Source organism: Aspergillus multicolor, assembly GCF_047715735.1.
Source record: "Aspergillus multicolor strain CBS 133.54 unplaced genomic scaffold BDW74scaffold_3, whole genome shotgun sequence".
In the NCBI taxonomy this organism is placed as follows: domain Eukaryota; kingdom Fungi; phylum Ascomycota; class Eurotiomycetes; order Eurotiales; family Aspergillaceae; genus Aspergillus; species Aspergillus multicolor.
This window is the reverse complement of record NW_027395954.1, coordinates 1,286,848-1,312,992: the sequence shown is the minus strand read 5'-3', so window position 1 is coordinate 1,312,992 and position 26,145 is coordinate 1,286,848. Positions and strand designations below refer to the sequence as shown.

Below are 26,145 nucleotides of genomic sequence, written 5' to 3'. Positions count from 1 at the left end.
TGGGTGATTGGGAGAGAGATGGAAGAAATGTATGGGCGATGTTATAGAGAATTCATGATATCTGATCAGGGTTCCTGTTTGGAGTTGGAGATGGAAGGGCTCGAGTTGTTATCGATACGAAATGGGGGTGGGTATTTGCTTTGTTTGCATAGATACTCGAAGTGCATGTATTGTACACCCAGCTTAATAAGCTATCCACAGGTTATGAAACAAGTATACTCCAGTATGTTTGACGAATAGACGAGCAGGTATTTGATATTATTGTACACGGCTCAATTGCTGAGTGGGTTCAACTATCCGATACTCCCGTGAGCGGGTCTCAGGAGCAGAGTAAGTACGACTGTACGAAACAAAAGAAGCACTCGAGATGACAATGAAAGGCAATGCATGTAGAAAGACTCAACTCCATCAAATGAAGAGGAATGGAACGATAAATACAATGCGAATGATCAAGTCAATGAGTGAAACGAGATTGAAGTCACTCATTTCTTCTTGTGCAATTGGTCCACCCTTGCTTCCAGCTCGGAGATGTAAGTCTGGAGCTTCTGGGTTGCGCTTTGTAGAGCCTACGACAGTTAGCGCTGAGCTGAGCTTCAGGTGACAAAAATGCAATGCGACGGCATTGAAAGACAGAGGCATACGTTTAGATCTTCAGTAAGCATGTTGTTTGATATCCTGTACTCGGCGAGGATATAGTAGTAGACGGCAGCACCGGCAACAACGGAACCGGTGAGGAAGCCAAATAAACTGAATAGCCGGCATTAGTACGACGCGTGGAACAGATAGACATTGTATCGGGCAGTAGGATATATATTACCCTCCGCGAAAGGCTCCAACGGGCTTTCTGGCTGGCAGAGGAGGCGTAGAGGCGGCGTTCTTCATGAAGGGAGAGTTGGAGAAGCATCTCCGCGTTGACGCGACTCCTGGCGCCGTGATGATAGACCGTAGTCCGGGAATTACCCGCCGCGCGCTGACAAACATTGTTCTGTATCTTCTTCACAAGGAAATATAATCGAGGAAGACGTGAGTTACAAGAAGTGGTGGACGTTGGAGCTCCAGAAGAGTGACGTTGTTGGTCCCCGTTTTGAGCGGGAGGAGTTGGGGCGGAGCGGCCAATCAGACGATCGCCTTCTATACAACACCACCAGGTCTCCTTCCAAGGTTCTACGCAAATGGAGAGAAGGACACATAGTATCTTGATTCTAGTGTATAGTATACATATCCCGATAGCAATAATGGGTACTGGCTTAGTTAGCCATAGTACTCTCGTTGAACAAATCTGCCAGCAGATCATCACGGCACGCTTCCAAGTTCGGGCTGCTGATGCTGTAGGTGCTTTCAAACGCATGAATGCTAAGTTGATCAAAGAATGATCGGAGGACCCGATCCACGATCTCGTCCTTGGCCGTCTCGCGTATCCAGTCCGCGGTCAGGCCCGGATGCCGTATGCCGTGGTGAAGGCTGGACGCTTCCCGAGCTGGATCGGACGACGTAGACCATCGGACACCCAGATTGTGAGATACTTCATCTGCAAGTGCTGTGGGTTCGAATTGCTCTGGAGGGTATATGGCGTCGACAGTATCAGTTACATAAAGCCATTCAAGCAACTGGAAGTCGTCGGGCGCGAGAACGAGCAGGGTGTCCAGAAGCTTGCAGGCCTGGAGCAAAGAGTATGGATTATATAGCTCTTGCTGGCTTCCTGCCGAGATTGCAGAGATAGCTTCTTGGAGTTCGCTGTTTATCAACGGCCAAAATGGGCTCAGTGCAGTCGTCGTGCTCTTCAGAGTGAGCGCGCGAAGAACCATGAAAACTTCTGCCCTTGTTGCGGATGACGGAGATGACGAAGCAGTAGCCCCAAGAAGATCCTCCAGTTTTTGCAGGAGGACCGGCATCTCCGCGATGAAATAGTCCTCGGCTGCAGACAGTACCAGTAGACTTATGCGGCGAAGATTCAATTGAGCTTTACGATCAGCATCCAGCCGAGCAGCGGAAGCCCCAACGCCGAACATTATGCCGGCTGTAGCTGGTGGTGTGAGGCGGGTCATTATCTCTGATAATCGATCTTTGTCAACTAAGACCCATTGCCGTAAGAGGGCCATCCAGCCGCTCTTTACAAGGTCCAGCTGCGACCCGAAGAAACGGGGATCATTGAAAGCTTCAGCCACATCCTTTTTCCAGACCTTCGCCGCCTGTGGAATCTTGGAGATATGTTGCAGCAAAGTCATAAAGTTGTGATTGAGATTATTGGGGAAAAGTCGAGCACGCATGAGTGGCCCGATAATGTTAGTGGATATACCCGACACGGCGGTGGTGATTCGGTCCATATCGCCCAGCGTTGTTGCAAAGGCGGGCATAGATGCAGCGAGGATACTCAACATATCATCCGGTCCTATGCGCATTGCAGATGAACTGTCGTAGTCTATTGAGCCCCGCCCTAAAAGTCCCTGCTCCTGCGAAAATCCCATAGGCTTGGTTGTAAATATCGCGCTTAGAAGGCGCAAAATCACATCCTATATTTCATTAGTCGACAGCCATTTGTCAATAGGTGGAGTGGAGAACTTACACCCAGTTCCTTTCTCATCCGGCGATCTTCGCCAAAGTTCGTGTTCTCCAACTTTGCGCCCAAAGTGGCAGCGAATTCAACTAGCCGTGGAAGAATTTGCCTATGAGGAAAAGGATTATTTAGCACGTCCCTAAGGAAGGTTGTGCAATCTATCCATATCTCATCAAGAACATCGTCGTCAAGGGATTTGGCGTAAGTCACCAGGAACCCTGCCAACTCAGACTCGGTCAAGGTGGTTGTCATGGTCGACTTGCGGCTAGGGTCAAGCGCAGCTGGGTTTGTTCGTGTATAGATGGCATTGAAAATAGCCGGGATAGCAATCTTCGGGCGAGAGCCATCCAAAGTATGAAGCAGATTGAAGATTAGCGGCGATGTGTCGCCGTCAGACTTCATCCACATATCTACCATTGTCTCCAAACATTCCAGCGCCTCAGCAGTGAACAGATGTTCAAGTATTCGACGAGACCTGTTCCGCATTCGCAGTGATGTATACTGAAACGACGCTATTGACTCTGCGTCTTGAGAAGGGCTATTTCGCTCCGCAGCGCCCCACGACCAGATAGAAAAACAGAGACGCACAGCGTCTTGAAACGATAGCAGAACAGTGAGTCTATTGTTCATGGCAGCGGAGCGCGGATGACTAGAATCGGATGCAAAAACGCCAGACACCATGTTCCCAAAGAAGCCATGGGTTTGATCTGGACTCTTGACTGCGGAAGTGTTTGCTTCCTCTATGAGAAGACGCTCGTGGGCAGCTGCAATACAAGTCTCAAACCCAGTGAGCAGTGATATGGTGCTCTGCTCCGAGCGATCTTCAGGCCATTTTTCTCTTTGCTTAAATGCGGACTGGAGGTTAGCGTATGTTTGTTTGATCTCTTTACCCAAGCAATCAACCAAAGTCAAAAGAATCTGGAAGATGGACCCTGAATATATTGGAAGAATTTCACAGAGAAGCATTGTCCATTTATCGATGATGGCCCTCGATTTCGGCGAGCTGAGACCTTTGAGCAGACAATCCAGCAGGCGTTGAGGAGGCTCGGGCGATGGCGGCAACATTGGTGATTTCTCGGGTTTGTCGCTTGTGAAGGATAAAAGAGATGGGCTTGTCAGTTTCTCGCGAGAACCTCCTCTCTGGTGTCTAGGTTTCGGAGTTGGTAGCGGGAAGTAAGCTTGGTTGAAGCGAGTCTTTAGGACCGCCAGAAGAGTGTCAATCAACGCTGCTTGAATTGCAACATCACCGCCCTGATCCAGCGTGAGTAGAAGTCGATCAACAAGGAGCGAATCAATGCCGGATTCGACTAGCTCTTCGGCGCCAGGCCCTAGTAATAGTTGACGCATGACTACTAAGGAGATCTGTTGTAATCTGACCTCATCCGCGTCCGCAGTTGCAGTGTCAGATTTATAGCCGCTGACAACCTTCAAAGAAGCTTGGAATATGATAGAGTGAAGGCTCGGGGCTTCGGCATTGTCTGAATCCGAAATAAAGGTTAGCTATGGCGTCTCAACGCTTCTAGTTTGACTAACCTTCTGAAGCAGAGGCATCTCGCCGCTTGCTATTTTGCGCCATTGTTTGTGTAAGGAGTGCAACCCACCCATTGTGAGTAAGAGCTCCTAGAGCGTTGTGGATTGTCTCTAGAAGATAGTTGCACTCAGCATAGTCGTCCGGCGATACAACAGTATTGCCCTCGAATGTCCCTAGTCGGTTTCCGTGCTGCAAGACGCTCTCAAGTTTCGAGATGACGATACGAAATACCCTAGATTAGGTTTGATAAATCAGTGATGAAAGCACGTCTCATAGGGTCCAGAAGCTCACTTTGCTACCGATGGAAGATCTTGAAGCCACGTTTGAACGACCTGGGCGGGATACGTTGACCCTTGAGACAACAGATCCAAAACAGTGAAAAGCGGTCGTTCAAGCATTGAAGATTGATAAGAAGCTTGCGAGCGAGCAGAGTCATGGAGATGCTTCGGTGGTAGCTCATATGTACCATGATGGCTGTGGCTCCAGAGAATAAAGTATCTGCCAGCCTCTTCCTCAGAAGAGAGCTGGTATGATCCAGGCGCTTGCGAAGTAAACATTAAGGATGTAATGGCCGATTCGACTAGGTGGTCGGACCACGAAACTGAGTGCAAGTTCCACAGGCAGCGAACGGCCTCGACATGGAACTTTGGGCTCAAAGGTGAGAGAAACTGCCACAAGTGTTTGACAAGCGATGGAATCAAGTCAGAGACCTCCTCGTAGCTGATATAATAGCCCAATTTGTGAGTGCAGTATAGGCTTGTGATTGTGGATGACATGGAGGATATATGTGAGAATGAAGCCGTTGATGGCTCGACTGTGGCGGACTGGATCCGGTTGCTGATGGCTAGGTAGAGTCTCTTGTCCCGCAAGATACGCGACCTCGGAAGCTTCTTCAGCACCACGATCAAGAGATGGAGTCTTTCTGATATGGAAATAGTGTTATCCTGGGTCTCAACAGCGGATATTGCCTGTTCATAAACATTCTTAACGATCAAGTCCGCTAGGTCTCGAGGCGCAAAAGGAGGCGGCTGCGGATCGAGACTGTTTCTGCTTTGGTCATAGAAGTGATGTATGGTCTCCAAGATTGCAGACCCTGGACGGTCGAGCATCGAGTGTCCATTCGTTGAAGAATTCTTCGAGTCTGGTTTTCGGAGAAAGGCGCGGTCGATGAGTAGTCCTGTCAAAGAAGTCACCACCTTCGACAAATCCGTCGTCACTGACCGCAGTTGATCATTGGACATTGAGGCAGTGGCTTCCGAGGAGGACTCGCTCATCTTGATCAAGGCGGCCAAGATAAGCAACGGGGCGTGATTCAAGATCATGTCCTCCTCATGAACATTGAAGTGGTTCAGAATGAAGTGGGCTAGATTCAAATTGTCCAGTATTCGAGGTGAATCACTAGCAAGGCTATTCATGTCCCAATCAATCAGATTGAGAAGCTCTGAGAATATCATACCACTTTCCACACCGTCAAAGAAAGACATAGCGCTTCGAAATACCTCGTCAAAATGAGGCTTAGCTGCCATCTGCTGGTAAGCTTGAATGTTTCGTATGAACGGTAGAAAAACCGCAGGCACAACATGACCGCCAACCTCCCATCGGTCCATGAGTGACAAGGTTATCCGAAAAGGCCTTGCTTTCTCTGTCGGCATAATAGAATTCCTCTGGAGCATTTGGAGGAGTCCCTGCACCAACGGTTGCAATCCAAATCGACTGAAATACTGGCTTTGGGAAAGCTCCTGGCTGTCAGCGGCGGTTTTCGATGATCCGCTAGATGTTGAAGGGCGTGCCTCAAAAGAAGCACGGTCACCCACAGGATCTGGTCCCAGAAGCCAAGCCCAAAGTCTCCTGTTTAAACTCATATCTCGGCGAGCAACCACCCCCGCTGCCGCAACAAGAAGCCGTTGAAGGTCGTCTTCGGTTATTCGGGATTGCAAGATAGGCGAGCTTAGAGGGAGATGCGTCACCAGCAAGTCAAGGAAGTTCCGCTGAACCAAGACTTGCTCATCGGTAAGACCTGTTGCAAAGCACCGAATAAGCAATCCGGGTTCCGGTAGAATAACTGAATCCACTGCCACCAGCATCTCAGGGGACATGGTGCTGCCATTTGCTTCCTCTTGCCTACTCGGTCTCCGGTCTGTGATGCCAAGTTTAGGGAGATAACGGTTCAAGTAAGCCAGTATACCGAGCCGCCGGGTCGGGCTGGTAATCGAAGCAAGAAAAAAGCATTGCCAGAAATATTGGCTGCTTGAATTTGCTTCCGCTCCTGGCCGTTGCGTGTCCATTCGACTAGCAATTTCACGGAGAGTATTAAGCAAGCGCAGTGTAGGGTCAAATTCGTCACTCGTTTCCTCCTCTAGTCCTGGCAGTAGCGACAGAATGATTGCCTTCAGGGCTGGTCGGATGGCCCATGGTTCCAAATCGCATACGTATGTTTCCACCAAAGACAGGAATAGCGGGCGCACTGTAAGAGAGGCAAAGGTCAGAGTCGGAGCTATGCCCGGATAGTATAAATGTAAGTCGTGCGAGAGGCCTTCCGGCTTGATCAGATTAAAGATGTAGGTATAGACTTCGAGTGCTTTCTGGTGAACTCCTGAGGGTAGGGACGGGTTCATAGACTGAGATAATCTTTTGGCGACAAGAACCTTGTGTGGAACGACGGGCAGGTCTGGGGGATGTGTCTGGAGGGCTTTGAGGAGCCTGCTGAGGAACGAGATATAATCGGCCCATTCCTGCAGAGTATTGTCGAAGAGCGACAGGGCACGTTCAACGCTGGAGGCATATCGTCGGTAGTTCTTGTCCTTTTTCAAGGAGCCTGAAAATGAGAAGAGTATATATGTTAGACCTCAAATATCAAGAGCACGGGCTGCTATGTGGACCTCAGACCTTCTTTCCCCCGTAGCCGGGAGCGCGTCAGAGAGCTATCGGAGCTTGCGGGGGAATTGGACCTTGGGAACGAGCTCGGATCGAGGCTCATGTTGCGATTGTCGGTTGATTGGAGACGCAAAGAGCTGTAATGCGCGCTGCATCATAGTTCATGCATGCAGATCAAGCTGAGAGATAGATCGCATCAGAGAAAACACCATGGTTGAGTTGAATGCAGGTGAAGCCACGCAGCCGAATCAGGCAGCCGGGGCAAGTTGCTTGTTTGTCCGCCTTCTCCGCCCCAGCATGACGGAGCGTTGATCAACCACACCTCCGCAAGGGACCTGCTACTCATCCGGTGTCACAATGGTCGGTTCATCTACGTCTATTCTCGGTGTCTACTTCATACCTACGGTTAGGATGTTACAGTGAGTCGATCAACCTCCGCAATCACGCCAGTTCCGCCGCTCGGAGCGTTACCAATGCGCCCGGTTAGCTAGCATGGAGTCGAGAGACAGCAATCCCTCGCAACCCTCCTCGAGTGAACGCGACGCGAACGTCCGCCTGGCCGATGACCATGGCTCTTCGCCAAAGCCGAGCACTCGACAGAGCCCCGACCGCAGCTCAAGCCGCGAAAGCCCTCCCTCACCGTTACACCCGCGTTCAGGGACGCTGAGCTTACTAGAAGATGGAGGAGCAGCTCCAGGGACACCGCGATTGAATGCTTCAACGGCGCATCCAGGCCTGCAATCCAGAGCTACTACGGCTGTATCGCTAGCGGAGATTTCCCAGAGCGATAAGGTGAAGGAGACTTTACCTGTTCGCTCGCTTCCCGGCACCGTTCGCGCAAAGGCTAGCCTGAGCCACTTAGCAACTCCGAGGGGTGGAAGCGATACTGGTGACAGCGCGAGCATTACAAGCTATGCCCCATATTCCGAATTGGGGGATGGGGAAAATATTTTTGACTCTCTCGCGTCCTCGGAGTTGGGAATGGCTCAACAAGAAAGTACTGGCTTGATGCAATTTCCCGAGTTCCAGGCCGATGATATGGAGGACGATTTCGCGAGTGAATTTGAGTCGGTCGGCGAGATCAGCGAGGGAGGGGAGAACGAAGGTACTGTACCTTGCTCACGAGCCCGTATCACGATAATTTATTGACCCGCTGATTAGATCTGGTACTTGCCAACTGGAAGGCGAAGCGGAAACACTACATAATCATCTCGGCTGCTGGAAAGCCAATATGGACAAGGCATGGTGATGGTGGACTCATTTCCACCTATGTTGGTATCATCCAAACGATCATTTCTTCCTACGAGGAGTCCAAGGATCGCTTGAAGGGCTTCACTGCCGGCGACACCAAGTTTACAGTGCTTGCCAAAGGCCCCTTATACTTGGTTGCCATCAGTCGGATCCTAGAAAGCGATACACAACTCAAGCTCCAACTCGAGGCGCTGTACATGCAGATATTATCCACCTTAACGCTCCCAGCACTGACCCATCTTTTTTCGGTACGACCATCGACCGACTTAAAGCGTCCCCTACAGGGATCGGAGACCCTTCTATCCACGTTGGCAGACAGTTTCACACGAGGATCGCCGTCCACACTACTTTCGGCCCTGGAGTGCCTGAAGATCCGCAAATCGCACCGTCAAACCATCAACAACACCCTTCTGAGAACGAGAGTCAGCAAACTTCTTTACGGCCTCGTTGTCGCAGGCGGTCGGCTTGTGAGTGTTGTCAGGCCAAAGAAGCACTCGTTACACCCGGGCGATCTTCAGCTTCTATTCAACATGATATTCGAGGCGGAGGCCGTCAAAGCTGGCGGCGGCGAAAGCTGGATCCCTGTGTGCCTTCCAGGGTTTAACAGCAGCGGATACCTGTACATGTATGTCAGTTTTCTTGACCTTAGAGAGGACGCCGATACTGCGGCCGAGAACTCAGCGACTACGGAGGATTCTGTCGCAATAATCTTGATAAGCACGGTTAAGGAAAGCTTCTTTGAGATGCAATCCATGCGAAACACCTTCGTCGAGGCATGTACCATAACCCTGACCCTACATAACCCCTCACTAACCCTTATGACCAGCAAATAGAGAAGAACGGTAGCATCAAGATCATCAAGGCAGCCATCCACAAGGGCCGACCCAGCACAACTGATATAGTTCCTGGCTCCGTTCTACACCACTTTGTATATAAATCTCGCGCGAACGTCCAATTCACAATGTCCTCTTATGAACCCGAGTTCTTATCTGTCTCTCGGCGCCGAAGGTATTCATGCTATTACCCGCTGAACAGTAATCATCGACTAATACACTTCCTCGCAGACTAATATCAGCCTACAACAATCTTCACGCGAGCGTTCATGCAAAACACACCCACGTCAAGGTCCACCACTGCGTCACGCATTCCTCAAGCTCCTTTGCATGGATAACGCCGGTCTTCGAGCTCTACTGCGTGGCCGGGCCACTTGCAAATCGTAATGCGTTGGCGCAGAGCGCCAGCAAGATTGTGCAATGGGTGCAGAAGGAAGAAGAGCGGTTGTTTATCATCGGTGGTGCCGTGAGTTGTTCTTTGTTCCTACTGCAAAATACACAAACTAATCTGCTCTAGGTTTTCTGAGCTTACCTTAGCTGCGTATTGGAAGTATCTGATATACGTATTACGAGGCTTCTGATCTGTACTATCCTATATATTATGCATGAACACGTACTGAGGACGCCTCTCGTTCGCCAGATGTCATAATAATAAAGCAATCGCAAACACCACGTATAAGGAAGGTACGTTTAACCAAATCCGAAGGTGCAACTGGTTGCCCAGGTACCCAAGTGACGTCGGTCGCACCTGCCATATGACTGTGATCAATTAAATAGGAAGGAAAAAACGGTCCATCGCGCCTGCCTTATAGACTTCTCCCTATTCTAGGAAGGTGCGATTGATGGATTAGGAAGGAACGACCGGTCCATCGCACCTGCCTTGTAGTCCTCTTCCTATTCTAGGAAGGCGCGACCTCCACCCTCTGGACAGGAAAGAGCGATCCAGCCCCCGGCCGCGGGCCTTTGCTTCCTAGCCAGTCCAATAAGCATCTAATCTATGGTATCATCCCTCAAAGCAAAAAGCTGCTGGAACAGCTCGTCCGTCTTGCTCCGAATAGCATTGTGGTACATCACATTCGTGATGAACTGTTTGGTCCCCTTGATCTTGGCGGCGGTGTTCTGCGCGTGGTCGTAGTGCACGTACATGTCTTCCACATACGTCGCTGCGTACACGGGGACCTCGTTCTTCGCTAGCTGGGCCTCGTCGTAGAGAGCGGGCCAGTCGGTTGTTTTGGCGAGGATATCCGCTGTTTCTTTAATTCGATTCAGTTCAGTGTAGGAGTCAAACATGTCTTTGTAGATCTATTGTCCGTTAGTTTGGGGCCTTTAAGTCCGGTCTTGTACTAGAAGTCCCAAGATGGATACGTACCATTTCACCTGTGAAGAGGAACTCCGGGGCGGCTGTGTCAACGTCGAATACAGGGTTCGAGGACCGGAGTCTATCCGCAGACCAGTTAGAGGCCTCTCTGTTCATCGTTAGCGTTTTGAGTATATATGGTGGGAGACAGATAGAGGTTTCTTACCCTTGGCAGTAGATGGACTCGTGGAGGATAGCATAGATGACGTTGCTATCGAAGCCACCGAAGCTGTCAATAGCAACCAGGGTCGGATGGGTGAGGAAGCCAAAGACTTCCAGATCGTTGGCAGCGCGTAGTATAAGATCTACTGGGTTTAGTAAAGAGCTCCTTGTCAATCCCATCAGAGCGCAATGAGCTTACCATGAACGCTATCAAGCCCACCTGCACTATGTTAGCCATCAATCAAGCAACAGAATGACATTGACATACCATGCATGCCAAACATGATACCAAGTTGCTGGATACGTTCAGGAATGAGCGTCCCAGATGGTACGCTGACCTTGTTCTGCCTTAGGTAATCGACGATCTTCTTCACTCGTTCCACGTCTTCAGGAAACTTGGCATAGTACGCCTGGTTTCGCTCGATAACCTTTTCTAACATGTATTAGCATGAAGGTCAAGAAATAAAGGCCAGTGAGCGCACCGTATGTACGTGCGTAGACGGGATCCGGTCCATTCACAAGGGGTGGAAGCCCGCCGCAGACGAATGCTTCAGCTAGTCCTTCTGGGCTATTCAATGATAACCGGTATCAGTGCGAGATTCTGCTTAAAATTATCGTTCATACTTACTGCAGAGAAAGATAAGTCACGGCGCAGAATCCACCAAAGCTCTGGCCGATGATGCTCCATTTCTGTTTCTCGTCGGGATAATCCGTGGTCAGACAGCGACGGACAGCCTCGCAATCTTTCACGATGCTGTCGGCGCGGAACTGCTTCAGGTACTCGGCCTGTTTGATAGCATTACCCTGCAGAGCCAGGGTGCTTGCTGTAATCGTCGAACTGAGACCAGTTCCACGTTGATCAAGGAACAAAACCTGTCCATGGTCCTGAGTCAGAGATGCTATTCGAGATATTATAATTTCCATATACAAAGGGGAGAGATATGAAGCAGACCTGATATCCCTTGTCTAGTGCTGTCCCAACCCAGCCGTACTCTTGCGGCGGGCGACAGCCCATTCCTGGGCCGCCCTGCAGGTAGACAAGCCAGGGAAGAGGCGACTGCTTGTCATCTTTTCCATAGTCAACAGGCCTCGAGGCGCGACGGACACTGCGGGCAAATAGGCGCAGAGTACCGTCTCCTGGCCGGCTGTAGTTGGTGGGGACCTCGAAGAACAGCTCCGAAACCAGCAGCCTTCCTGTGAACGCGGCGTGTTAGCAAGAACGCTATAGCGACTAGATCATAACTTGCTACTTCCAAGACTCACCTGGGATGTGATGCAATTTCCTATCGATGAGTTTGGCAGCCATGGTGGGGTTGGTCTCTGGTAGAGGAAGAGGCTAAGTCCGCACTTGCTCTTTGACTCCAATTTCTCGAGTTTCAGGCGCCCGCCAAACGGATCGTCTCCCACAACTTCCACCCTACAATATCCATATCACCAACAATGAACGTGGATATCAAGGCCAGCGCCAAGGAGCATGGCGAGCTTCAGCAACAGCTCTGGGAAATTGCCCAGAGTGAAACGGCGACAGTACTGCCTGATGCTTCAAGCCTAGCTAAAGCACGAGCGTCTCTCCCTCGGTCACTTGCTGACGACGGAATTGGATATGAGTCTACAAGGCGCCATATCCTAGACGACCTTGTGCCCGCTTTCAATATGAGCAGCATTAGCCCGCGCTACTTCGGTTTTGTCACTGGTGGCGTCACGCCCGCTGCCCTATTTGCTGATAACATCGTGTCTGCCTACGATCAGAATGTCCAAGTCCATCTTCCTCAGCACACCGTAGCGACGGACGTCGAGCATACGGCCTTAGGTCTTCTCGTCGATCTTCTTCGCTTACCTCGCGACTGGCACAATGGGACTTTCACTACCGGAGCAACTGCCAGCAACGTCCTAGGGTTAGCGTGCGGACGGGAATATGTCATACGCACAGCTATGCGCAGGATAGGAATGACCGAAACCCAGAGCGTTGGAGAGATCGGGCTGTTCAATGCTATGCATATGGCAGGGCTCTCCGGGCTACAGATACTTACAACAATGCCGCATTCATCTCTCCTTAAGGCGGCAGGTGTCTTGGGTATCGGACGCTTCAACGTTGCATATGTCGCTAAGGACGATCATTATCTCCAATTTGATATGGCCAAGGTAGAATCCAAACTACGCGATACCTCCAAGGCCACCATTATCGCTGTGTCCTGTGGTGAAGTCAACACTGGACACTTCGCCACCAATGGGCTGGATGAGGTGCAACAACTGCGCCAGCTCTGTGACAAGTATGGTGCCTGGCTGCATGTGGATGGTGCGTTTGGAATATTCGGCCGCGTGCTTCCAGACAGCCCCGAATATGCTGTTGTCAGAAAAGGATGCGAAGGAATTGAACTAGCAGACTCCATAGCTGGAGATGGCCACAAAATGCTCAACGTGCCATACGATTGTGGCTTCTTTCTTTGCCGGCACAAGGACGAGGCCAACCATGTTTTTAAGAATCCCAACGCGGCTTACCTGACTGGCAGTATTAGCGACGCTGATATAATACCCTCTCCATTGAACATTGGCCTGGAAAACTCCCGCCGATTCCGTGCTTTACCTGTATACGCTACTCTACTGGCATACGGAAGCAATGGTTATCAGGCTATTTGCGAAGAGCAGGTCCGGTTAGCCAGAAAAATTGCCGAGTGGCTGTACGATCACCCCAAGTACAATGTGTTGCCGGAAGCCGGCAGCAAGCAAGAGCTGCTGGAGAAGACATATATGGTCGTGTTGGTCAGTGCCAAGGACGATAAGTTGAACAATCAGCTTGCAGCGAAGATTGATATAACTCGCAAGATCTATGTCTCGGGCTCCTCCTGGCAGAACAGACCTGCTTGTCGAATCGCCATATCAAACTGGAGAGTCCAGGCGGATAGGGACTTTGCTGTTGTGAAGGAAGTCCTAGACAATGTTGCCAATAATGGGGTCTGATGCTTGCTGATGTCGGATTTGCAAGGACAGGCCTTCAGCCCACAGAAACTCATAGACTTATATATCTCTAATGTTTAATGAATCATATAAATGAAGAGAAACGAAAATTCACCATCACCTCCGCCTTCCAGCGCCTCCAGCATTCTCGCCCCTGTCAGCAATACTGACAACCTCCCCAATGCCCGCGGCCTCCTGCTCATCTTCCAGAGCCATAATCTCCTCTCTGCTATCCCACCACTTCTCCTCCGCCATATTAAACGCATCCTTGCGAAGCTCCTTGATATTCTTATCCATCGCCGCACCCCTCTCATTCAACGTATCAAGCAATATCTTCTGCCACTCCTCAGACGTCCGGCTAAAGAACTCACGCAGACTCTCAAACGGACGCGGAAGCGGCCTGCTATCCTGAATAGACGGTTCGGCACCCTGCTCCTCAACGTCAAGCTGTTCCAGGTCCTTGGTTACAGAGGGTACAGTGACTTCGGTGGTTTCCGTAGGTGCAGCAGATGCCGTATCAAGGGACATGGCATCCTCTTCTTCGTCTTCATCATCTTCACCCTCCTCATCATCCTCGTCCATCTCATCGTCACTATCCGTCTCGTTAAGCAGATGCCAGTTACCGGGCTCATTGTAGAAGATCTCCTTGACGCCGTCCATCTTGCCCAGGTCGATCGAGTACATGTCATTGAACGTGAACTCGCGATCTCCCTTTTCGTACGTCCCGCTGAAGATGAAGAGCGTGTCTTCCTGCACTGCTAGCTGCGCGTTGAAGCGCATGTGCGGCATCTCGAAGCGGACGATAGCCGGTTTCGCTGGCTCCACGGGTTCATCCTCTTCTTTAGGTAGGAGATCGTCGTCAAAATCATCTCCATCAGTGCGAATTCCCTTCTTGGCTTCTAGAGCCTTGAGGTTCTGCAGCAGCTCTTCTTCGTCTGCTTTCCCTCTGTTCCGGGACTTAGCCTGGTTCTGTTGGCTCTTGCCCGTGATCTTCGGCCGGCGCAGCGTAAGAGGGAAGAATCGATTCCTATCCGTGTTCCATGCAAACAGCGTGTTGAAGAACTCGCTGTCAATTCCCTCCTCGCTCAACTCAACATCGTGGACACCGCCGAACAAAATTCCACGGCCCTTGTGGTATGCCATCGTCGCGCCGGCCCTCGCCGGGTTCGGCGCGTTCGCGGGCTTCTTGCGGCGCTCCCAGCGGACAGTCGGCGGTGTGTTCGAGGATGCTTCCGGTGCGGGCGGCGTGATGCGCAAGAACCACGTATCTTGATGCACCATGGGCTTCATGGTCATGCGCTGCGGTCCACCCTTTGTTGGCTTACCACCGGCCCCTGCGCTTACTTTGACGCGTGAGTAACCGCCATACAAAACGGCTCCAGACTCGTGGGGCAGGAATGAGAAGGAAGACCTAGGGTCGGGTTTTTGGGACGCGGTTGACAGCTGTGGGTTGTACCAGGTGTACTTGGAGGTGTCGTAAATCCAGAGGTCCTGAAGGTACTTTGTTTGCTGGGATGTGTCTTGGAAGCCACCAAAGAGGATGATGTAGTTCTGGAGATTATCAATATCAGGACGGAAGGATTGGATTGAAGATTGGGCAAATACCTTGTAATATGTCATTCTGTGTCCACTCCTAGCAGGAGGGCCCTTGCCTTTCGTCTCAAGGCGCGTCCACTCTCTTGTCGCCGGATCAAGGTGCCAGAAATCATTATAATGATAGAAAGTCCCCTGCTTCGGTGACGAGAACTCACCACCGAACAGGTACACACCACCCGTGTTCCCTCCGCGGCACCAAGCATGTCCACTGCGAGGCAGCGGACTATTAGGACTCGTAACCTCCCGCCATTCCCTTCGATCAATGAGATAAACGAAGAGGTTGTTGAAGAAGGTCGCCAGCGTACCATCAAAGTACTCTCCACCATAAATAAGCAACTCGTTCCTGTTAGACGGCGACGCGAGCACAGTAGCAGACGATCGAGGAGTCGGTGGCTCAGAGACGACCTCCGTGACCTTCAGGAATCGAGCCTGCTCCTCAGCGTATTGAGCGAGAATGGCGTCGAGATCGGCGTCTTCGGCGTCACTGTCTGCATCTTTGCCCTTGGACTTGTGCTTCTTGTCCTTCTTGTCTGCCTTTTTGGATTGCTTGGCCGCTACACGCTCCTTGTGCTCGGCGGACTTCTTGTTCTTTTTACCCATGGCTCAGACTTGTATGCTAGAGCTTGTTAGCGATTGGTTGTTTCTGGTAGCATATTGCACGCCCTAAGAGTGTTCGGAAACATTATTCTACTTACTACTATCGGCTAGAACGTAGTATGGGACAGGTACAGTCAAGTATAAAAAGGTTGGCAGGGCGAGAAAAAATGTTAATCCCCCGCATTTTTTAATACACTCGTATTATATCGGTATCACGATTACAACAATTGATTGCGTGCAACAACTAGGGATGTTTTATTCCTTAGCAATGCATGCCACTAGATCATGGACTGAATGCTCGATAAATGCTCTGGGTAAGCTCATAGTATTAGTATACTAAAGCATGAAGACATTGTGAAGTGCTCAAGAGGCTATGTGAGACCCTTCTTGTATGGTCCCAGTTATATACTTCAGTGATAGTCCACTTACAGCAACTATCATAACAATCAGATCTATGTCTTCTACTCTAAGAAATATGTACGTATAGACAATATATCACTCAGCACCACCTAGTAATTGCCATGATTCAAGTGCGCACAAGATGCGATGCAGTCGATTTACACCTTCTGGAACTTAACATGCTTCATCCCCAAGCGATCCAACGGCGCAACCATCTTGTCCCGGATGGGTCCAATCTTACTCTTGAACCCGTCCGTATCCCTCGCCTGCTGATGCTGCTCGGTACTTTCCCAACCCAGCACTAGGAAATGCAAGAAAGCCTGGCCCGACTCGCTCTTGCTGTGCTCAAACTCCCCAGGCCTCTCGACCTGCCCAATCAAAAACGACTTAGGGCGCACCTTCTCCTCGGCGTCTTCGGCGAGGGTCTTGCGAAAGGTTGTGAGGTCTGCGGTTAAGGAAGAGCGGTCGGATGCCGAGAGTGAGGTTGGGAAGGGGAGGGGTGCGAGCTCGGTGGTAGGGTTCGAGACGAGCGCGGATGTTACGGGAGTGTCGTCGGAGTCGGGGGGCGTGAGGGTTGTGAAGAGCGTTGTTATTTGGGTGTTTTCGGCGATGTAGGGGTCCAATGGTGAGTTTGTCTGTTGGATTCCGCTGTGGGCATCGGACCAGTCTGTTGACTTGTTAGTATCTTGCTCTCGGCTGTCCTCGAATGCGTTGGGTTTGCGTCGCGGAAGGGACTAGGTCGTATAAGAAGGTGGACTGACCAATTGCCCAAACGATAACGTTCTCATCCTCCTTCGTACGGCCCCATGCTGAGCCAAGATGCCCACTTTGTTGTGTTGTAGCTTTGAAGAGTTGAATAAGGGCAGCGCCCTCGTCGTTAGAGGGATCCTCGGGCTTCACGGAGCTCTTGGGCTGGAAGTATATGAATTCGGTGACGTGAGGCATTTTGTATTGAGTTCTCGGTTTGAATGAATCCCTTCCGCTTGGTTCCGAAAAATGTGGTCTGCGATGTATATCTTGTGCAAGCGAAAGACGGAGAACAGAAGCTGTTATCTCAAGAGGAAAACGAGCGTGGGGTTGGAGCTGATGTCATCGGCGGTGGTGATGTCAAACCGCCATACAGAGTGGGCCGCCGCTCAACAAGGTAGCTTTAGGTGGAAGCTGGAGGTAGATAGGAGTAAAGAAATGCTTAATTATGCTCGAGAAGATACATATAGTCTGTTCAATCAACTCATGAAGAGCGCTTTTCAAATGGTACAACAGAAAACAGCATGCTACGAGACAACACCACCAAGATCGCCACCATGACAGACGACTTTTGTGTCGAGAACACAGATAGCCAAGCTCCAGAAAAACAAACCAAGTATGAAAACATATGCAAGCTGCATGGCTTAGATACGGTGCTTTTCGCTTTCTGTAAAATGGTTAGACATGCTGGAATTAAACGCGGTAGTAGGCGCGGAAACTAACCAAGTCTTGAGTAGAGCATGTATAACGCCATTTGGTTGCACTCCTGAGTACCAGTAATAGTAACCAGACGCTCGTTGCTGTTCTCTTGGGGCTCGTTGATCTTGATGACACTGCCACTAAGGTGTCGGATCTCGTTAATCTTAGCACCTCCCTTTCCGATGATAGCTCCAACCATATCGTTAGGAATATAAATTTGCTGAGTTAGCGGCTGGCCAGGCATGGCTCCGCCAACAGGGGCAGCAGGGGTCGGGCCACCGCGCTGCTGAGGTGGTTGGGGCGCGCCATAAGGCGTAGGCTGATGGGGACCAGCCCCAGCATAGGGAGTTTGAGGAGCGCCATAGTGCATAGACTGCTGGGCAACAGGGGCAGGTGCGTGCTGTCCATGAAGGTAAGGCACGCCATAGGCTCCAGCGCCGGCCCGGTTCTGGTTGGGATGGTGTCGCTTGAAGGTATCCGGGTGACCGTACTGGCCACCGGCGGGTTGGGGAACATAGGGTACAACCTGCATACCGCCTGGAACGGCTCCAGCAGGACCACCGCTGCGGGTGGCATAGGCAGAGGCCGCAGGTCCTCCGAAGCGCTCCGTAAGCTGCTCAACAAGGGTCACAGCAACATAGTAGGTCGCGATGTGGACTGCATCAGCAACACCAAGAATGACAAGAGATCGCTCAGTGGAAAGGGGAAGGCAAGCATCCGAGGCGTTAAGACGAGCTCCAGAAGCGTCCTGAATCTCACGAATACGGGTACCGCCTTTGCCAATGATAGAGCCAATGAGGATATGAGGAATCAACAAGCGCAAGGGGTAGGTCTTGGATTGAGCAGTGGAAGCAGCATCAAGGGGTTCGTTGTTCAGGGTACGGATGATTAGACCAAAGGCCTATCAACTGGTCAGTGATACAACTGGAAGGGGAAGATTAGCAAATTGGGACAAACCTTTGCAACGGCGTCTTGCGGGCCGCTGACTGTCAAGATACGCTCAACCGCACCGCGAGAGTAGTCGCTAACAGTGCATTTGGCGCCTGACAAACGGCGGATCTGAGATACATTCTCTCCGCCCTTACCAATGACGGTGGCAGCCTCTTGGCTGGAAATTACAGCACGAATGTGAATCCAGTTAGACTCGTCCTGCGGACGCTGCTGCTCGCCCTGGTTTCCACCTGATTCACCGTGAGAAGCAGTCGACTGAATCGGCTGAGTCTCACTGATACTCCCCTTAGGGGCGTCCGGGACAACAGTATCACCCTGGCCATCAGCATCACTCGCGGTACCAGGCTCGGTCTTCACTTCTGCATTGCTCTCGGACTCCTCGCCTTTTACTACTTTGTCCAGAGCTGGGCGCTTGGCCTCAGGCTGGTCGGTCGGTCCAGATGGTGAAGAAGGGTCCTCGAGAGGACGCTTGGTCGATTGTAAAGCGGACGGGGAGGCGGACATTATGTCAGGTGTGCAGCTTTCGCTTACTCAGAAAGAGTCGGAGTGGAAGAATATCTGTCTTGTCTTGCTTTATTTTGATCGACTATGTACACCAGAAATTCCCAGAAAAGTGCTGGTGCGGCGGATCGATTGGGTAGGGAATCTGGTGATTGGAGGAACGGGAAGGATTGGTGTGTGATCGTGCACAGTGTAGGAAGTGAGGCGGGAGAAAGAGAATCGACGTAGGTGAGCAGTGCTGTGGAGTGACGGGCGCTGAGAAGCTTCGCTAGGCAAAGCAGAGCTGGGATAGGATGAGACAAGAGGAAACGACCTGAATCTGATCGGGTGTGCTTGTGTTGGGCGATAAGGTAGGAGGTAGATTGCAAGGGTCGGGCGTGCTGGGAGCTGACGATGCAGAGCACGGGGAAGAGGAGTTATTAGAGTAAGAAAAGTAACTCGAAGAAATGGAACGACCGCTGGAGCTCGTTCTATCCTTTTCCTCCCTGATTTACTGAGGCGCTTCCGTTCGTGCTGGTGTACAACACAAATGTCGCAATAGGGCCTTGCAGAGCCAGAAATACCCGAGGAGAGCGTGAGTTGACGCAGTAAAGCAACCAGCCAAGCAGGCTCAGGATTCAGCACGTCGACGATAAAAGAGACAAGGGCAGCGAAAACAAGAAGCTCAAGAACTGGAAGAGGTGTCAGGAGGTGTCGACTCGCGGTGAAGAGGTGAGGTTGAGAGAGAGGCGATCGCTGGCTCCACGCTAGTCCTCCCTGGTAAAGCTAAATCACGTGTACCGGTATATCATACATCCCGCGTCGAAGAGCAGACGCATTCAGACAACACCAGGCTTGCATACTTGACGGAGTTAATCGCAAGATGGAGGTGCCTCAAAATCGCGTGGCTAAGGTCCAGGCCTTCGCCGAAGACCGTCAAAACGCCGAGAAATTCTACGACGAGCAGCGAGCAAGCTCATCTGATATCCAAGCGTACGAGAAGAAGCTTGATAACACGCTCAAGGAGCTCCAGGAACGAGTCAGACAGCAAGAAGAAGACCTGCGCAAGGTAAGTTGGTGTCAATTAATCTGCATAGCTGAGGTGACGCTAATGCGAAACAGCTCCGCGCCGCCAATTCCAATGATATCTCCGACATAGGCACTGACCCTGCTTCGCGCATAGCTCAAATACAACGAGCCAAAAAGGCGTATGACTCACTTTTGAAATCGGAGACCAACCTACCAGAACCAGAATCGCCCCTACCATCCCTCATCGCGCTTGATGAGACCTCACGCATAATAACCGAAGGCAAGGTTTCTATCTCAGCAACAGCGGAGAAGCTCGCGAGTGCGCGGCAACGTCACAAGGCCGAGGAAGCAAACTTACGCGATGCGCAATCCATAAGGGACGGGCTACGAAGACGGATAGACAATATACGGAAAGACAAGTCGGCAAGCCGTGAGAGATTACCTTCCGAGGTTGCGCGCGAATTGCTGGAACAACAGCGGCGGAAGAAAGACAATCTGGACGAAGATATGGCCCGGATCAGAGCGGCGCTACATAAATTCTGCGATGAAGTTCTCGCTTCGATGATTGCAGCCGAAGACTTGGGAGGCCCGGCAGTTGGAGACGTCGCTGAAGTTTCGGACGTTACGTTGGCGGCCGGGTATACACGCCACGGTAAACCAAAGAAGCCAAAAGCTGTGGAGGATGACGGCCAAGAGAATAACCAGCACCGGATTGATGATATGCTTCGCCGCCAGACTGGCCAATCAAGCAGTTTGGCGTCAAATAGGAGGGAGACAGCAGCGACTGAGATACATGAACTCCTCGACTCTCTATTAGACGCGGGTTCGTCCTATTTTGATTTACCAAACGAATCTGCAGCGTCAAGGTTTCTTGTGAGAGCCAAGGTTGCTCAATTCCATCCACGCGATGCAAGGCGATTAAGGTTAATTGATTTCGGACGTTCATTGAATGACTGAATCGCGAAAATATTGGCGAGTTTACACTAATCTTCCTGGAACGCCAGTGAAGACCTTCGAAGATATCTAGAATTAGTACCCCGTATATATGACTTCAAACAAACCGCAACGCCCTTATATACCTGAATGGATATCATGTTTATGAAGGAGATCGAAACCAAAGCAAAACGCCTAAACATGCAATGCGCCAATATCAGGAACTGAGGCTGTTCATCCGGGGCGTGTCATCAAACTCGTCATAACAAACATTGTAGTCAAAAGGAAAAGCAAGCAAGTCTCAAATCGGCATCATAGCTATCTGGCTCGTGGGCGGTTTTGATTTCCCCTTTGTTTCTTTTCGCGCATAGGAGCGGCCTTGGGAACGACTGCCATTCGCCCTGGGCTTACGCGCAGCTTTTGCCCTTGGTTTGGCGTCGCCGCTCTTCCGGCGTGGAGGTCGCTTGCTAGCAGTCTTTCGTTTCTGTGACCTTGAATTGCCCGCTTTAGGCGAGGGGCGATACTCATCGGCTGAGTCGTCGTCAAAGGGTTGTTGGGATCTTGAGAAATATTGACTGGTAACAACTCTGTCATCGGGCGGCAGCGTACTGTCGTGGTCCACGAAGATGTCGGCAGCATCACTAAACTCGTCGTCGCTACTAACGTTGACGACGTTGTGATGATTTGGATCGGGAACAATGCCATCGGCTTCAGCCCCTTCCTGCTTAAGATCGGCCAAACGTTGTTGAGTGTCCCGGATCAATTTGAGTATTTTATCACCATAGCGGTTGACTTTGTCCGGGTCTATGTTAGGTATTTGGAGCATTTCTTGTTTATCTGTTCAGTGTCAGCAAGGGCCCCGAGTTCAAAGTATGTGGTTAGACCAGACTCACCTTTTGGAAAGACCATAACCATTTCCCGAAGTATTGTATCACTGAAAGGTTGGCTCCTAAGCCCTTTCAACATTACCACCTAGCACAAGCGTTAGCAACAGCTGACATGCATGGTAAAAGAGACGCCATACTTCCTGGCAGTAATTTTTGGCATAAACCATAAAATCTTCTGCAACAGCTCTGTGAAGATGATCCAGTTGGTCAAATCTATCGTCCTGGGTGATAGGAGGGCCAGGAAGGTTGTTTCCCTTCCGGTCTTTTCTGCCAGCTACCCGGATTCTCTCAAATCCGTCGCTATCCATGTCGGAGTCGGAGTCGTCGGCTGCAGAATGATCGTATCGATACCGATCTAACCGGCGCCGGTTTGCTGATTGGACCGGTGACGAGACGTTCGTGGATTGAGGTAAGTGGTTTCTCCCAGTCTCGTTGCCATCAGATGAAACTCGGACATCAAGCCTGAGACGCCGCCGACCACTCTCAAATTCAGATGCCCGGGGTCCCAGTTTGAGGTACTGAATCGGAAAGCTGCGTTTGTTCACTACATTTTCTTCTTTCAATGCTCTCTCGCCCAATAATTTGCGGAAAAGTCGTTCTGCGTCCCCTAAGTTGATGTCCGCGCCATCGCCGAGGCAGGGCGCCTCTCTATGCTGAGGAGACCTGAATGACTTGCTGGTTCCACGGAAAATGTTCACGCAATATCCGGGTGTGACGTTTTCCTCCCGCTCCTGAAAGTATCGAACAATCTTGACTACTGCCGACGCGTGCTGAGAAAAATCTCGCACCTCAACGGTATCCTCTGACTTGCAATTGTCACAAGAAGCGTTGCAATCCTGGCGCTTGAACGCTTCGCTGAAATACGCAAGAATCTGAACTCTTCTGCAATCACTCCCGTTCTCGCAGTATTTCTGGACTTGACCGAGCATCCTGAGCTGCCGGCCTATTTGTTCATCACTAGCATCCTCGTTTTTCTCGATCATACCTTGCATAGTAGTAACATCTCGAAGGGCGTAGAAGAGATAGCAGCCAGAGCGCCTACCATCACGTCCAGCGCGCCCAGTTTCTTGGTAGTACCCTTCCAGGCTTTTGGGAATGCTGTGATGTATAACGAACCGAACATCTGGCTTATCAATTCCCATGCCAAAAGCAATCGTCGCGACTATGACATGTACCTCCCCAGCTTGCCAGCGTTGTTGAGTGTTTGCACGTGTCTCTGCATCTAAGCCTGCATGGTAATGCTCGGCTTTGATACGGTGGTTCTTTCGAAGGACTTCCGCAACTTTCTCGCAGGTTGTCCGTGAGAGGCAGTAAACGATACCGCATTTGTTTCGATATGAAGTCTTGATGATTTCTGCGATATTCACCAGAAGTTCCGCGTTCTTTCCTTTTTCGCGTACCTCATACGTCAGGTTCGGCCTGTTGAAGCTTTGGGTGAATACGTCGCACCCATGCATCTTGAGGTTATGAATCACGTCAACCTTGACGTTTTCGGTTGCTGTCGCAGTCAGCGCCATAAATGGTATACCAGGTATCCGTGCCCGAAAAGCACCGATCTCTTTGTAGTCCGGACGGAAATCATGACCCCATTGGCTGACACAGTGGGCCTCGTCAATGACGACGCGCGCGAGCTTCTGGTTGCAACATAGCCCTTCCATACGATCCGTAAGAGCTTGGCTTTTGCCAATCATCTCCGGTGTGATGTAGAGAACCTCAATATGCGTTTCGGGGCTTCGGCTAGATAACATACTCATGATCCACTGCCGTTCCGCCAGCGGCGTGTCGCCATTGACTAAGTATGCTTTGATCTTATTTTGACGCAAGTGGGCCACCTGGTCCTGCATCAAACTGAGAAGTGGCGAAACAACAATAGTAACGCCCTTAGTTGAACCGCTGGAGATAACAGAGGGTAGCTGATAGCATAGGGACTTCCCTCCTCCTGTGGGCATTAGCACAAATGTGTCTTTTCCACTCAAAGTTGAGTCAATCGCTTCGAGCTGATTAGATCGGAACCCCCTAAGGTGGAATCTCTCTTTCAGAGCAATCTTCACGTCCTTTGTCCATGGGTGCTGGCCCCATAGTGTGCCATGAGTTTGTGATTTCTGCGTTGCAGGAAGCCTGCATGCATTCCCTGAGGTTTCAGCAAACACTAGACGATCATGAGGTTCAGGCCTATCTGTTGAGAAAGACTGGCCGCCCGCAAAATTGCCTGCAGTCCTCAGGATATCCTCATCAAAGCCATCCATATCAAAGTCGTCAAAATCTTCTACCGGAGGCAATGGAGAGCCCATGGTTCTGGTAAAAGTCGTCTCACCATCGCTCACCGTCGGATCATTGTAATTGAATCGGTTGGCGTTTGGACTCTTGGAGCGACTGATATAGGAGTTTGTTGCGAACTTTGAGGTACTCGGGCGAGATTCCTTCGCGTTGTAAGTCGGCTTGAAGGATGTTCTACTTGCGGCAGGGCTCTTGTCAAAACTTCTGTCCCGAAGTTCCTCAATATGGCGAGGGACTGTGCGTAAGGAATGCAATGGCTCCAATTCGGATGCTCTGGTGTCCAGAGAGTATATCTCCAGGGCGGCGAACAAATCAGCATCTCGTAGCAAATCACGCATGTCAGCCTCCATATCCTTCATCTGCGTTCTGATTTCTTTTTGCTGTTCAACCTTTGGTTGCACGTTGGACGCTCCCTGGTTTAGAACATGCATAATATCATCTCTGAGAGATTTTGACTCGGCTTCTCGCTGTAGGTATGCGGATTTTTTCGTAATCAAAGCCTCGATAGCCCTTTGTTGACCATGATAGATTGCGTTCTCCGATATCAGCGCGTGTACTTCTGGGCTTGATTCGCCATTCAACATGGCTTCGTAGCCGAGATCCGAGTTCTTTCGAACAGTCTCTTGTAAGCATGTAAGTAACCGGCTTAGCGAAGTTGCAGGGATTTGCAAAAATCTTTCAACATTAGGGTCCCTTGATGCGGACTGTGAACTGGCAGCGTTTGACGACGACAGAGATGGAAGTGCGTGTGGGCTTTGAGAATTTGTATTGCTTTTGAGTAGAGGGGTGGGCCGGGTGATCTCCGGGATATCTATAGAGTCTGGAGAAATAGGTTCTCTTCGCTTCGGAGAGTGGATCAGTTTGGGAGTATTCGAATGCTTGTCGGAAGGCAGGACAGGATATAACGATTTGCTACTCGTTCGAGGCGAGGGTTGCTTGGCCTCGATGAAGCTTTCAAACAAGCTTTCAACGTCTTCGTCGTCGGAATTTGGGATAGCTGGGGCTCTGTCCGCACGTTTCAAGGACAACGATTCCTGCTTCTTATGTCTCGATGGCGAAGGTTCATCTCTAGAAGTACGTCGAGAAGCGTGTGTTGACATGAAGTGATCAGACTGCAATGTCGAGCTGGAAACACGAGGCGACCGAGCTTTGCGACTAGACGCTCTCGGAGACACAAGGTCAGACGCATACTCATCACTTTTCCTCTTCTTTCCGCGTTTGTCCGTGGGGTCCTTTCTGGAGGCAGCATCCTCGGTCCAAAACCGGCGCGGCTCACCAAACTCCTCTCTAATATCGGATGATAGTGCGTTAAGGTCGAGGTCGTCGGTCAGATCGATTGTGTCAATGTCTTGAAATGAATGTATTGAAGACGGTATTTTCAGCTGCCGCTTTGGCTGTACCGGTGTTGATATTTGTCCTTTGCGATCTCGAAATGAAGATAGTGAGCTCGGGGGTTCTTGATAGTCAAGGTATCATCAGTACGGCCCCAAACATCTCTGTATACTAGTGGGGAAGCACTCCTACCTTTGAGAGGTATACTCCGAGGAGTTTCAGTCGATTCTCGTTTCGCAGACGAACTTTTAGAGCTCTTTCGAACGGAGCTTGGGGGCTCTTTGGTACTGAGCATGCGTGGCTTGCTCGCCGACGACGGCGGACCTAGCATTAGGCGCGCCATATTTTCTTCGTCGGAGTCTAATTCAATCACATCGTCTAAGGGAATATCGACTGTCGATGCAGGAGCCGGCTGTGAGTCCTTGGTGCTAAGATCTTCAGTCTGACTGGCGATGAGGTTTAATGTTGCGCCCGAGGTGCTATGAGAGTCGATCGGATTGACATGCGACTCCCACGCGGACGGCGTCAGGACTGGATATAGTGACCTGCCTTGATCCAACAGCCATTTGAGATGTGTCTTCAAATTGCTTTTAGTCATAGAGGCGTAGAAGATTGCGCATCGTTCCTTCAATGAGACTGTACCGGGGCACTTGTACTGGCGTTTACTGAGCAAAATCGTCTTTTGGAGCAATCAATAATAA

At 50.7% G+C, this 26,145-nt stretch overlaps 10 protein-coding genes across 10 annotated transcripts; 3 read left to right on the top strand and 7 right to left on the bottom strand.

The window, feature by feature from the left end:
* Nucleotides 1-127: 127 nt before the first annotated feature.
* On the bottom strand, nt 128-1,052 carry BDW74DRAFT_146166 (uncharacterized protein). Its single transcript, XM_073723295.1, has 3 exons — nt 818-1,052; nt 642-747; nt 128-566 (listed from the first exon to the last, which is right to left on the bottom strand). The coding sequence occupies exons 1-3, from the start codon at nt 979-981 to the stop codon at nt 483-485; spliced, it is 354 nt and encodes a 117-aa protein (XP_073587926.1). The 5' UTR covers nt 982-1,052; the 3' UTR covers nt 128-482.
* A 17-nt stretch (nt 1,053-1,069) lies between these two features.
* BDW74DRAFT_187487 (cellular morphogenesis regulator DopA) lies at nt 1,070-7,165 on the bottom strand. Its single transcript, XM_073731496.1, has 5 exons — nt 6,972-7,165; nt 4,377-6,900; nt 4,088-4,317; nt 2,564-4,032; nt 1,070-2,510 (listed from the first exon to the last, which is right to left on the bottom strand). Exons 1-5 carry the CDS (start codon nt 7,060-7,062, stop codon nt 1,248-1,250), a joined length of 5,577 nt encoding a protein of 1,858 aa, XP_073587925.1. The 5' UTR covers nt 7,063-7,165; the 3' UTR covers nt 1,070-1,247.
* Nucleotides 7,166-7,295: 130 nt separating this feature from the next.
* Nucleotides 7,296-9,606, top strand: BDW74DRAFT_78496 (guanine nucleotide exchange factor MON1). Its single transcript, XM_073733721.1, has 5 exons — nt 7,296-8,064; nt 8,121-8,983; nt 9,037-9,218; nt 9,275-9,509; nt 9,561-9,606. The coding sequence occupies exons 1-5, from the start codon at nt 7,452-7,454 to the stop codon at nt 9,567-9,569; spliced, it is 1,902 nt and encodes a 633-aa protein (XP_073587924.1). The 5' UTR covers nt 7,296-7,451; the 3' UTR covers nt 9,570-9,606.
* Nucleotides 9,607-10,033: 427 nt separating this feature from the next.
* BDW74DRAFT_174405 (proline iminopeptidase) lies at nt 10,034-11,868 on the bottom strand (the record flags this gene model as incomplete). The annotated part of the gene is made up of 9 exons (XM_073728025.1): nt 10,034-10,345; nt 10,413-10,509; nt 10,567-10,705; nt 10,762-10,782; nt 10,831-10,995; nt 11,045-11,130; nt 11,191-11,435; nt 11,491-11,756; nt 11,826-11,868. 9 exons carry the CDS (start codon nt 11,866-11,868, stop codon nt 10,034-10,036), a joined length of 1,374 nt encoding a protein of 457 aa, XP_073587923.1.
* Nucleotides 11,869-11,955: 87 nt separating this feature from the next.
* Nucleotides 11,956-13,558, top strand: BDW74DRAFT_78487 (pyridoxal phosphate-dependent decarboxylase family protein). Its single transcript, XM_073733720.1, has one exon. The coding sequence runs from the start codon at nt 12,003-12,005 to the stop codon at nt 13,518-13,520; it is 1,518 nt and encodes a 505-aa protein (XP_073587922.1). The 5' UTR covers nt 11,956-12,002; the 3' UTR covers nt 13,521-13,558.
* Nucleotide 13,559: 1 nt separating this feature from the next.
* On the bottom strand, nt 13,560-15,729 carry BDW74DRAFT_78486 (putative Kelch repeats protein). The gene is made up of 2 exons (XM_073733719.1): nt 15,123-15,729; nt 13,560-15,068 (listed from the first exon to the last, which is right to left on the bottom strand). Exons 1-2 carry the CDS (start codon nt 15,711-15,713, stop codon nt 13,635-13,637), a joined length of 2,025 nt encoding a protein of 674 aa, XP_073587921.1. The 5' UTR covers nt 15,714-15,729; the 3' UTR covers nt 13,560-13,634.
* Nucleotides 15,730-16,072: 343 nt separating this feature from the next.
* BDW74DRAFT_146157 (uncharacterized protein) lies at nt 16,073-17,283 on the bottom strand. Its single transcript, XM_073723294.1, has 2 exons — nt 16,871-17,283; nt 16,073-16,776 (listed from the first exon to the last, which is right to left on the bottom strand). Exons 1-2 carry the CDS (start codon nt 17,052-17,054, stop codon nt 16,268-16,270), a joined length of 693 nt encoding a protein of 230 aa, XP_073587920.1. The 5' UTR covers nt 17,055-17,283; the 3' UTR covers nt 16,073-16,267.
* On the bottom strand, nt 17,284-19,705 carry BDW74DRAFT_146155 (telomere maintenance protein PBP2). Its single transcript, XM_073723293.1, has 3 exons — nt 18,513-19,705; nt 17,580-18,456; nt 17,284-17,523 (listed from the first exon to the last, which is right to left on the bottom strand). Exons 1-3 carry the CDS (start codon nt 19,008-19,010, stop codon nt 17,501-17,503), a joined length of 1,398 nt encoding a protein of 465 aa, XP_073587919.1. The 5' UTR covers nt 19,011-19,705; the 3' UTR covers nt 17,284-17,500.
* Nucleotides 19,706-19,869: 164 nt separating this feature from the next.
* Nucleotides 19,870-21,042, top strand: BDW74DRAFT_174400 (uncharacterized protein; the record flags this gene model as incomplete). Its single annotated transcript, XM_073728024.1, has 3 exons — nt 19,870-20,055; nt 20,109-20,838; nt 21,020-21,042. The coding sequence occupies 3 exons, from the start codon at nt 19,870-19,872 to the stop codon at nt 21,040-21,042; spliced, it is 939 nt and encodes a 312-aa protein (XP_073587918.1).
* Nucleotides 21,043-21,249: 207 nt separating this feature from the next.
* BDW74DRAFT_174399 (RecQ family helicase MusN) lies at nt 21,250-26,042 on the bottom strand (the record flags this gene model as incomplete). The annotated part of the gene is made up of 4 exons (XM_073728023.1): nt 21,250-21,785; nt 21,842-21,920; nt 21,973-25,568; nt 25,637-26,042. 4 exons carry the CDS (start codon nt 26,040-26,042, stop codon nt 21,250-21,252), a joined length of 4,617 nt encoding a protein of 1,538 aa, XP_073587917.1.
* Nucleotides 26,043-26,145: the final 103 nt, after the last annotated feature.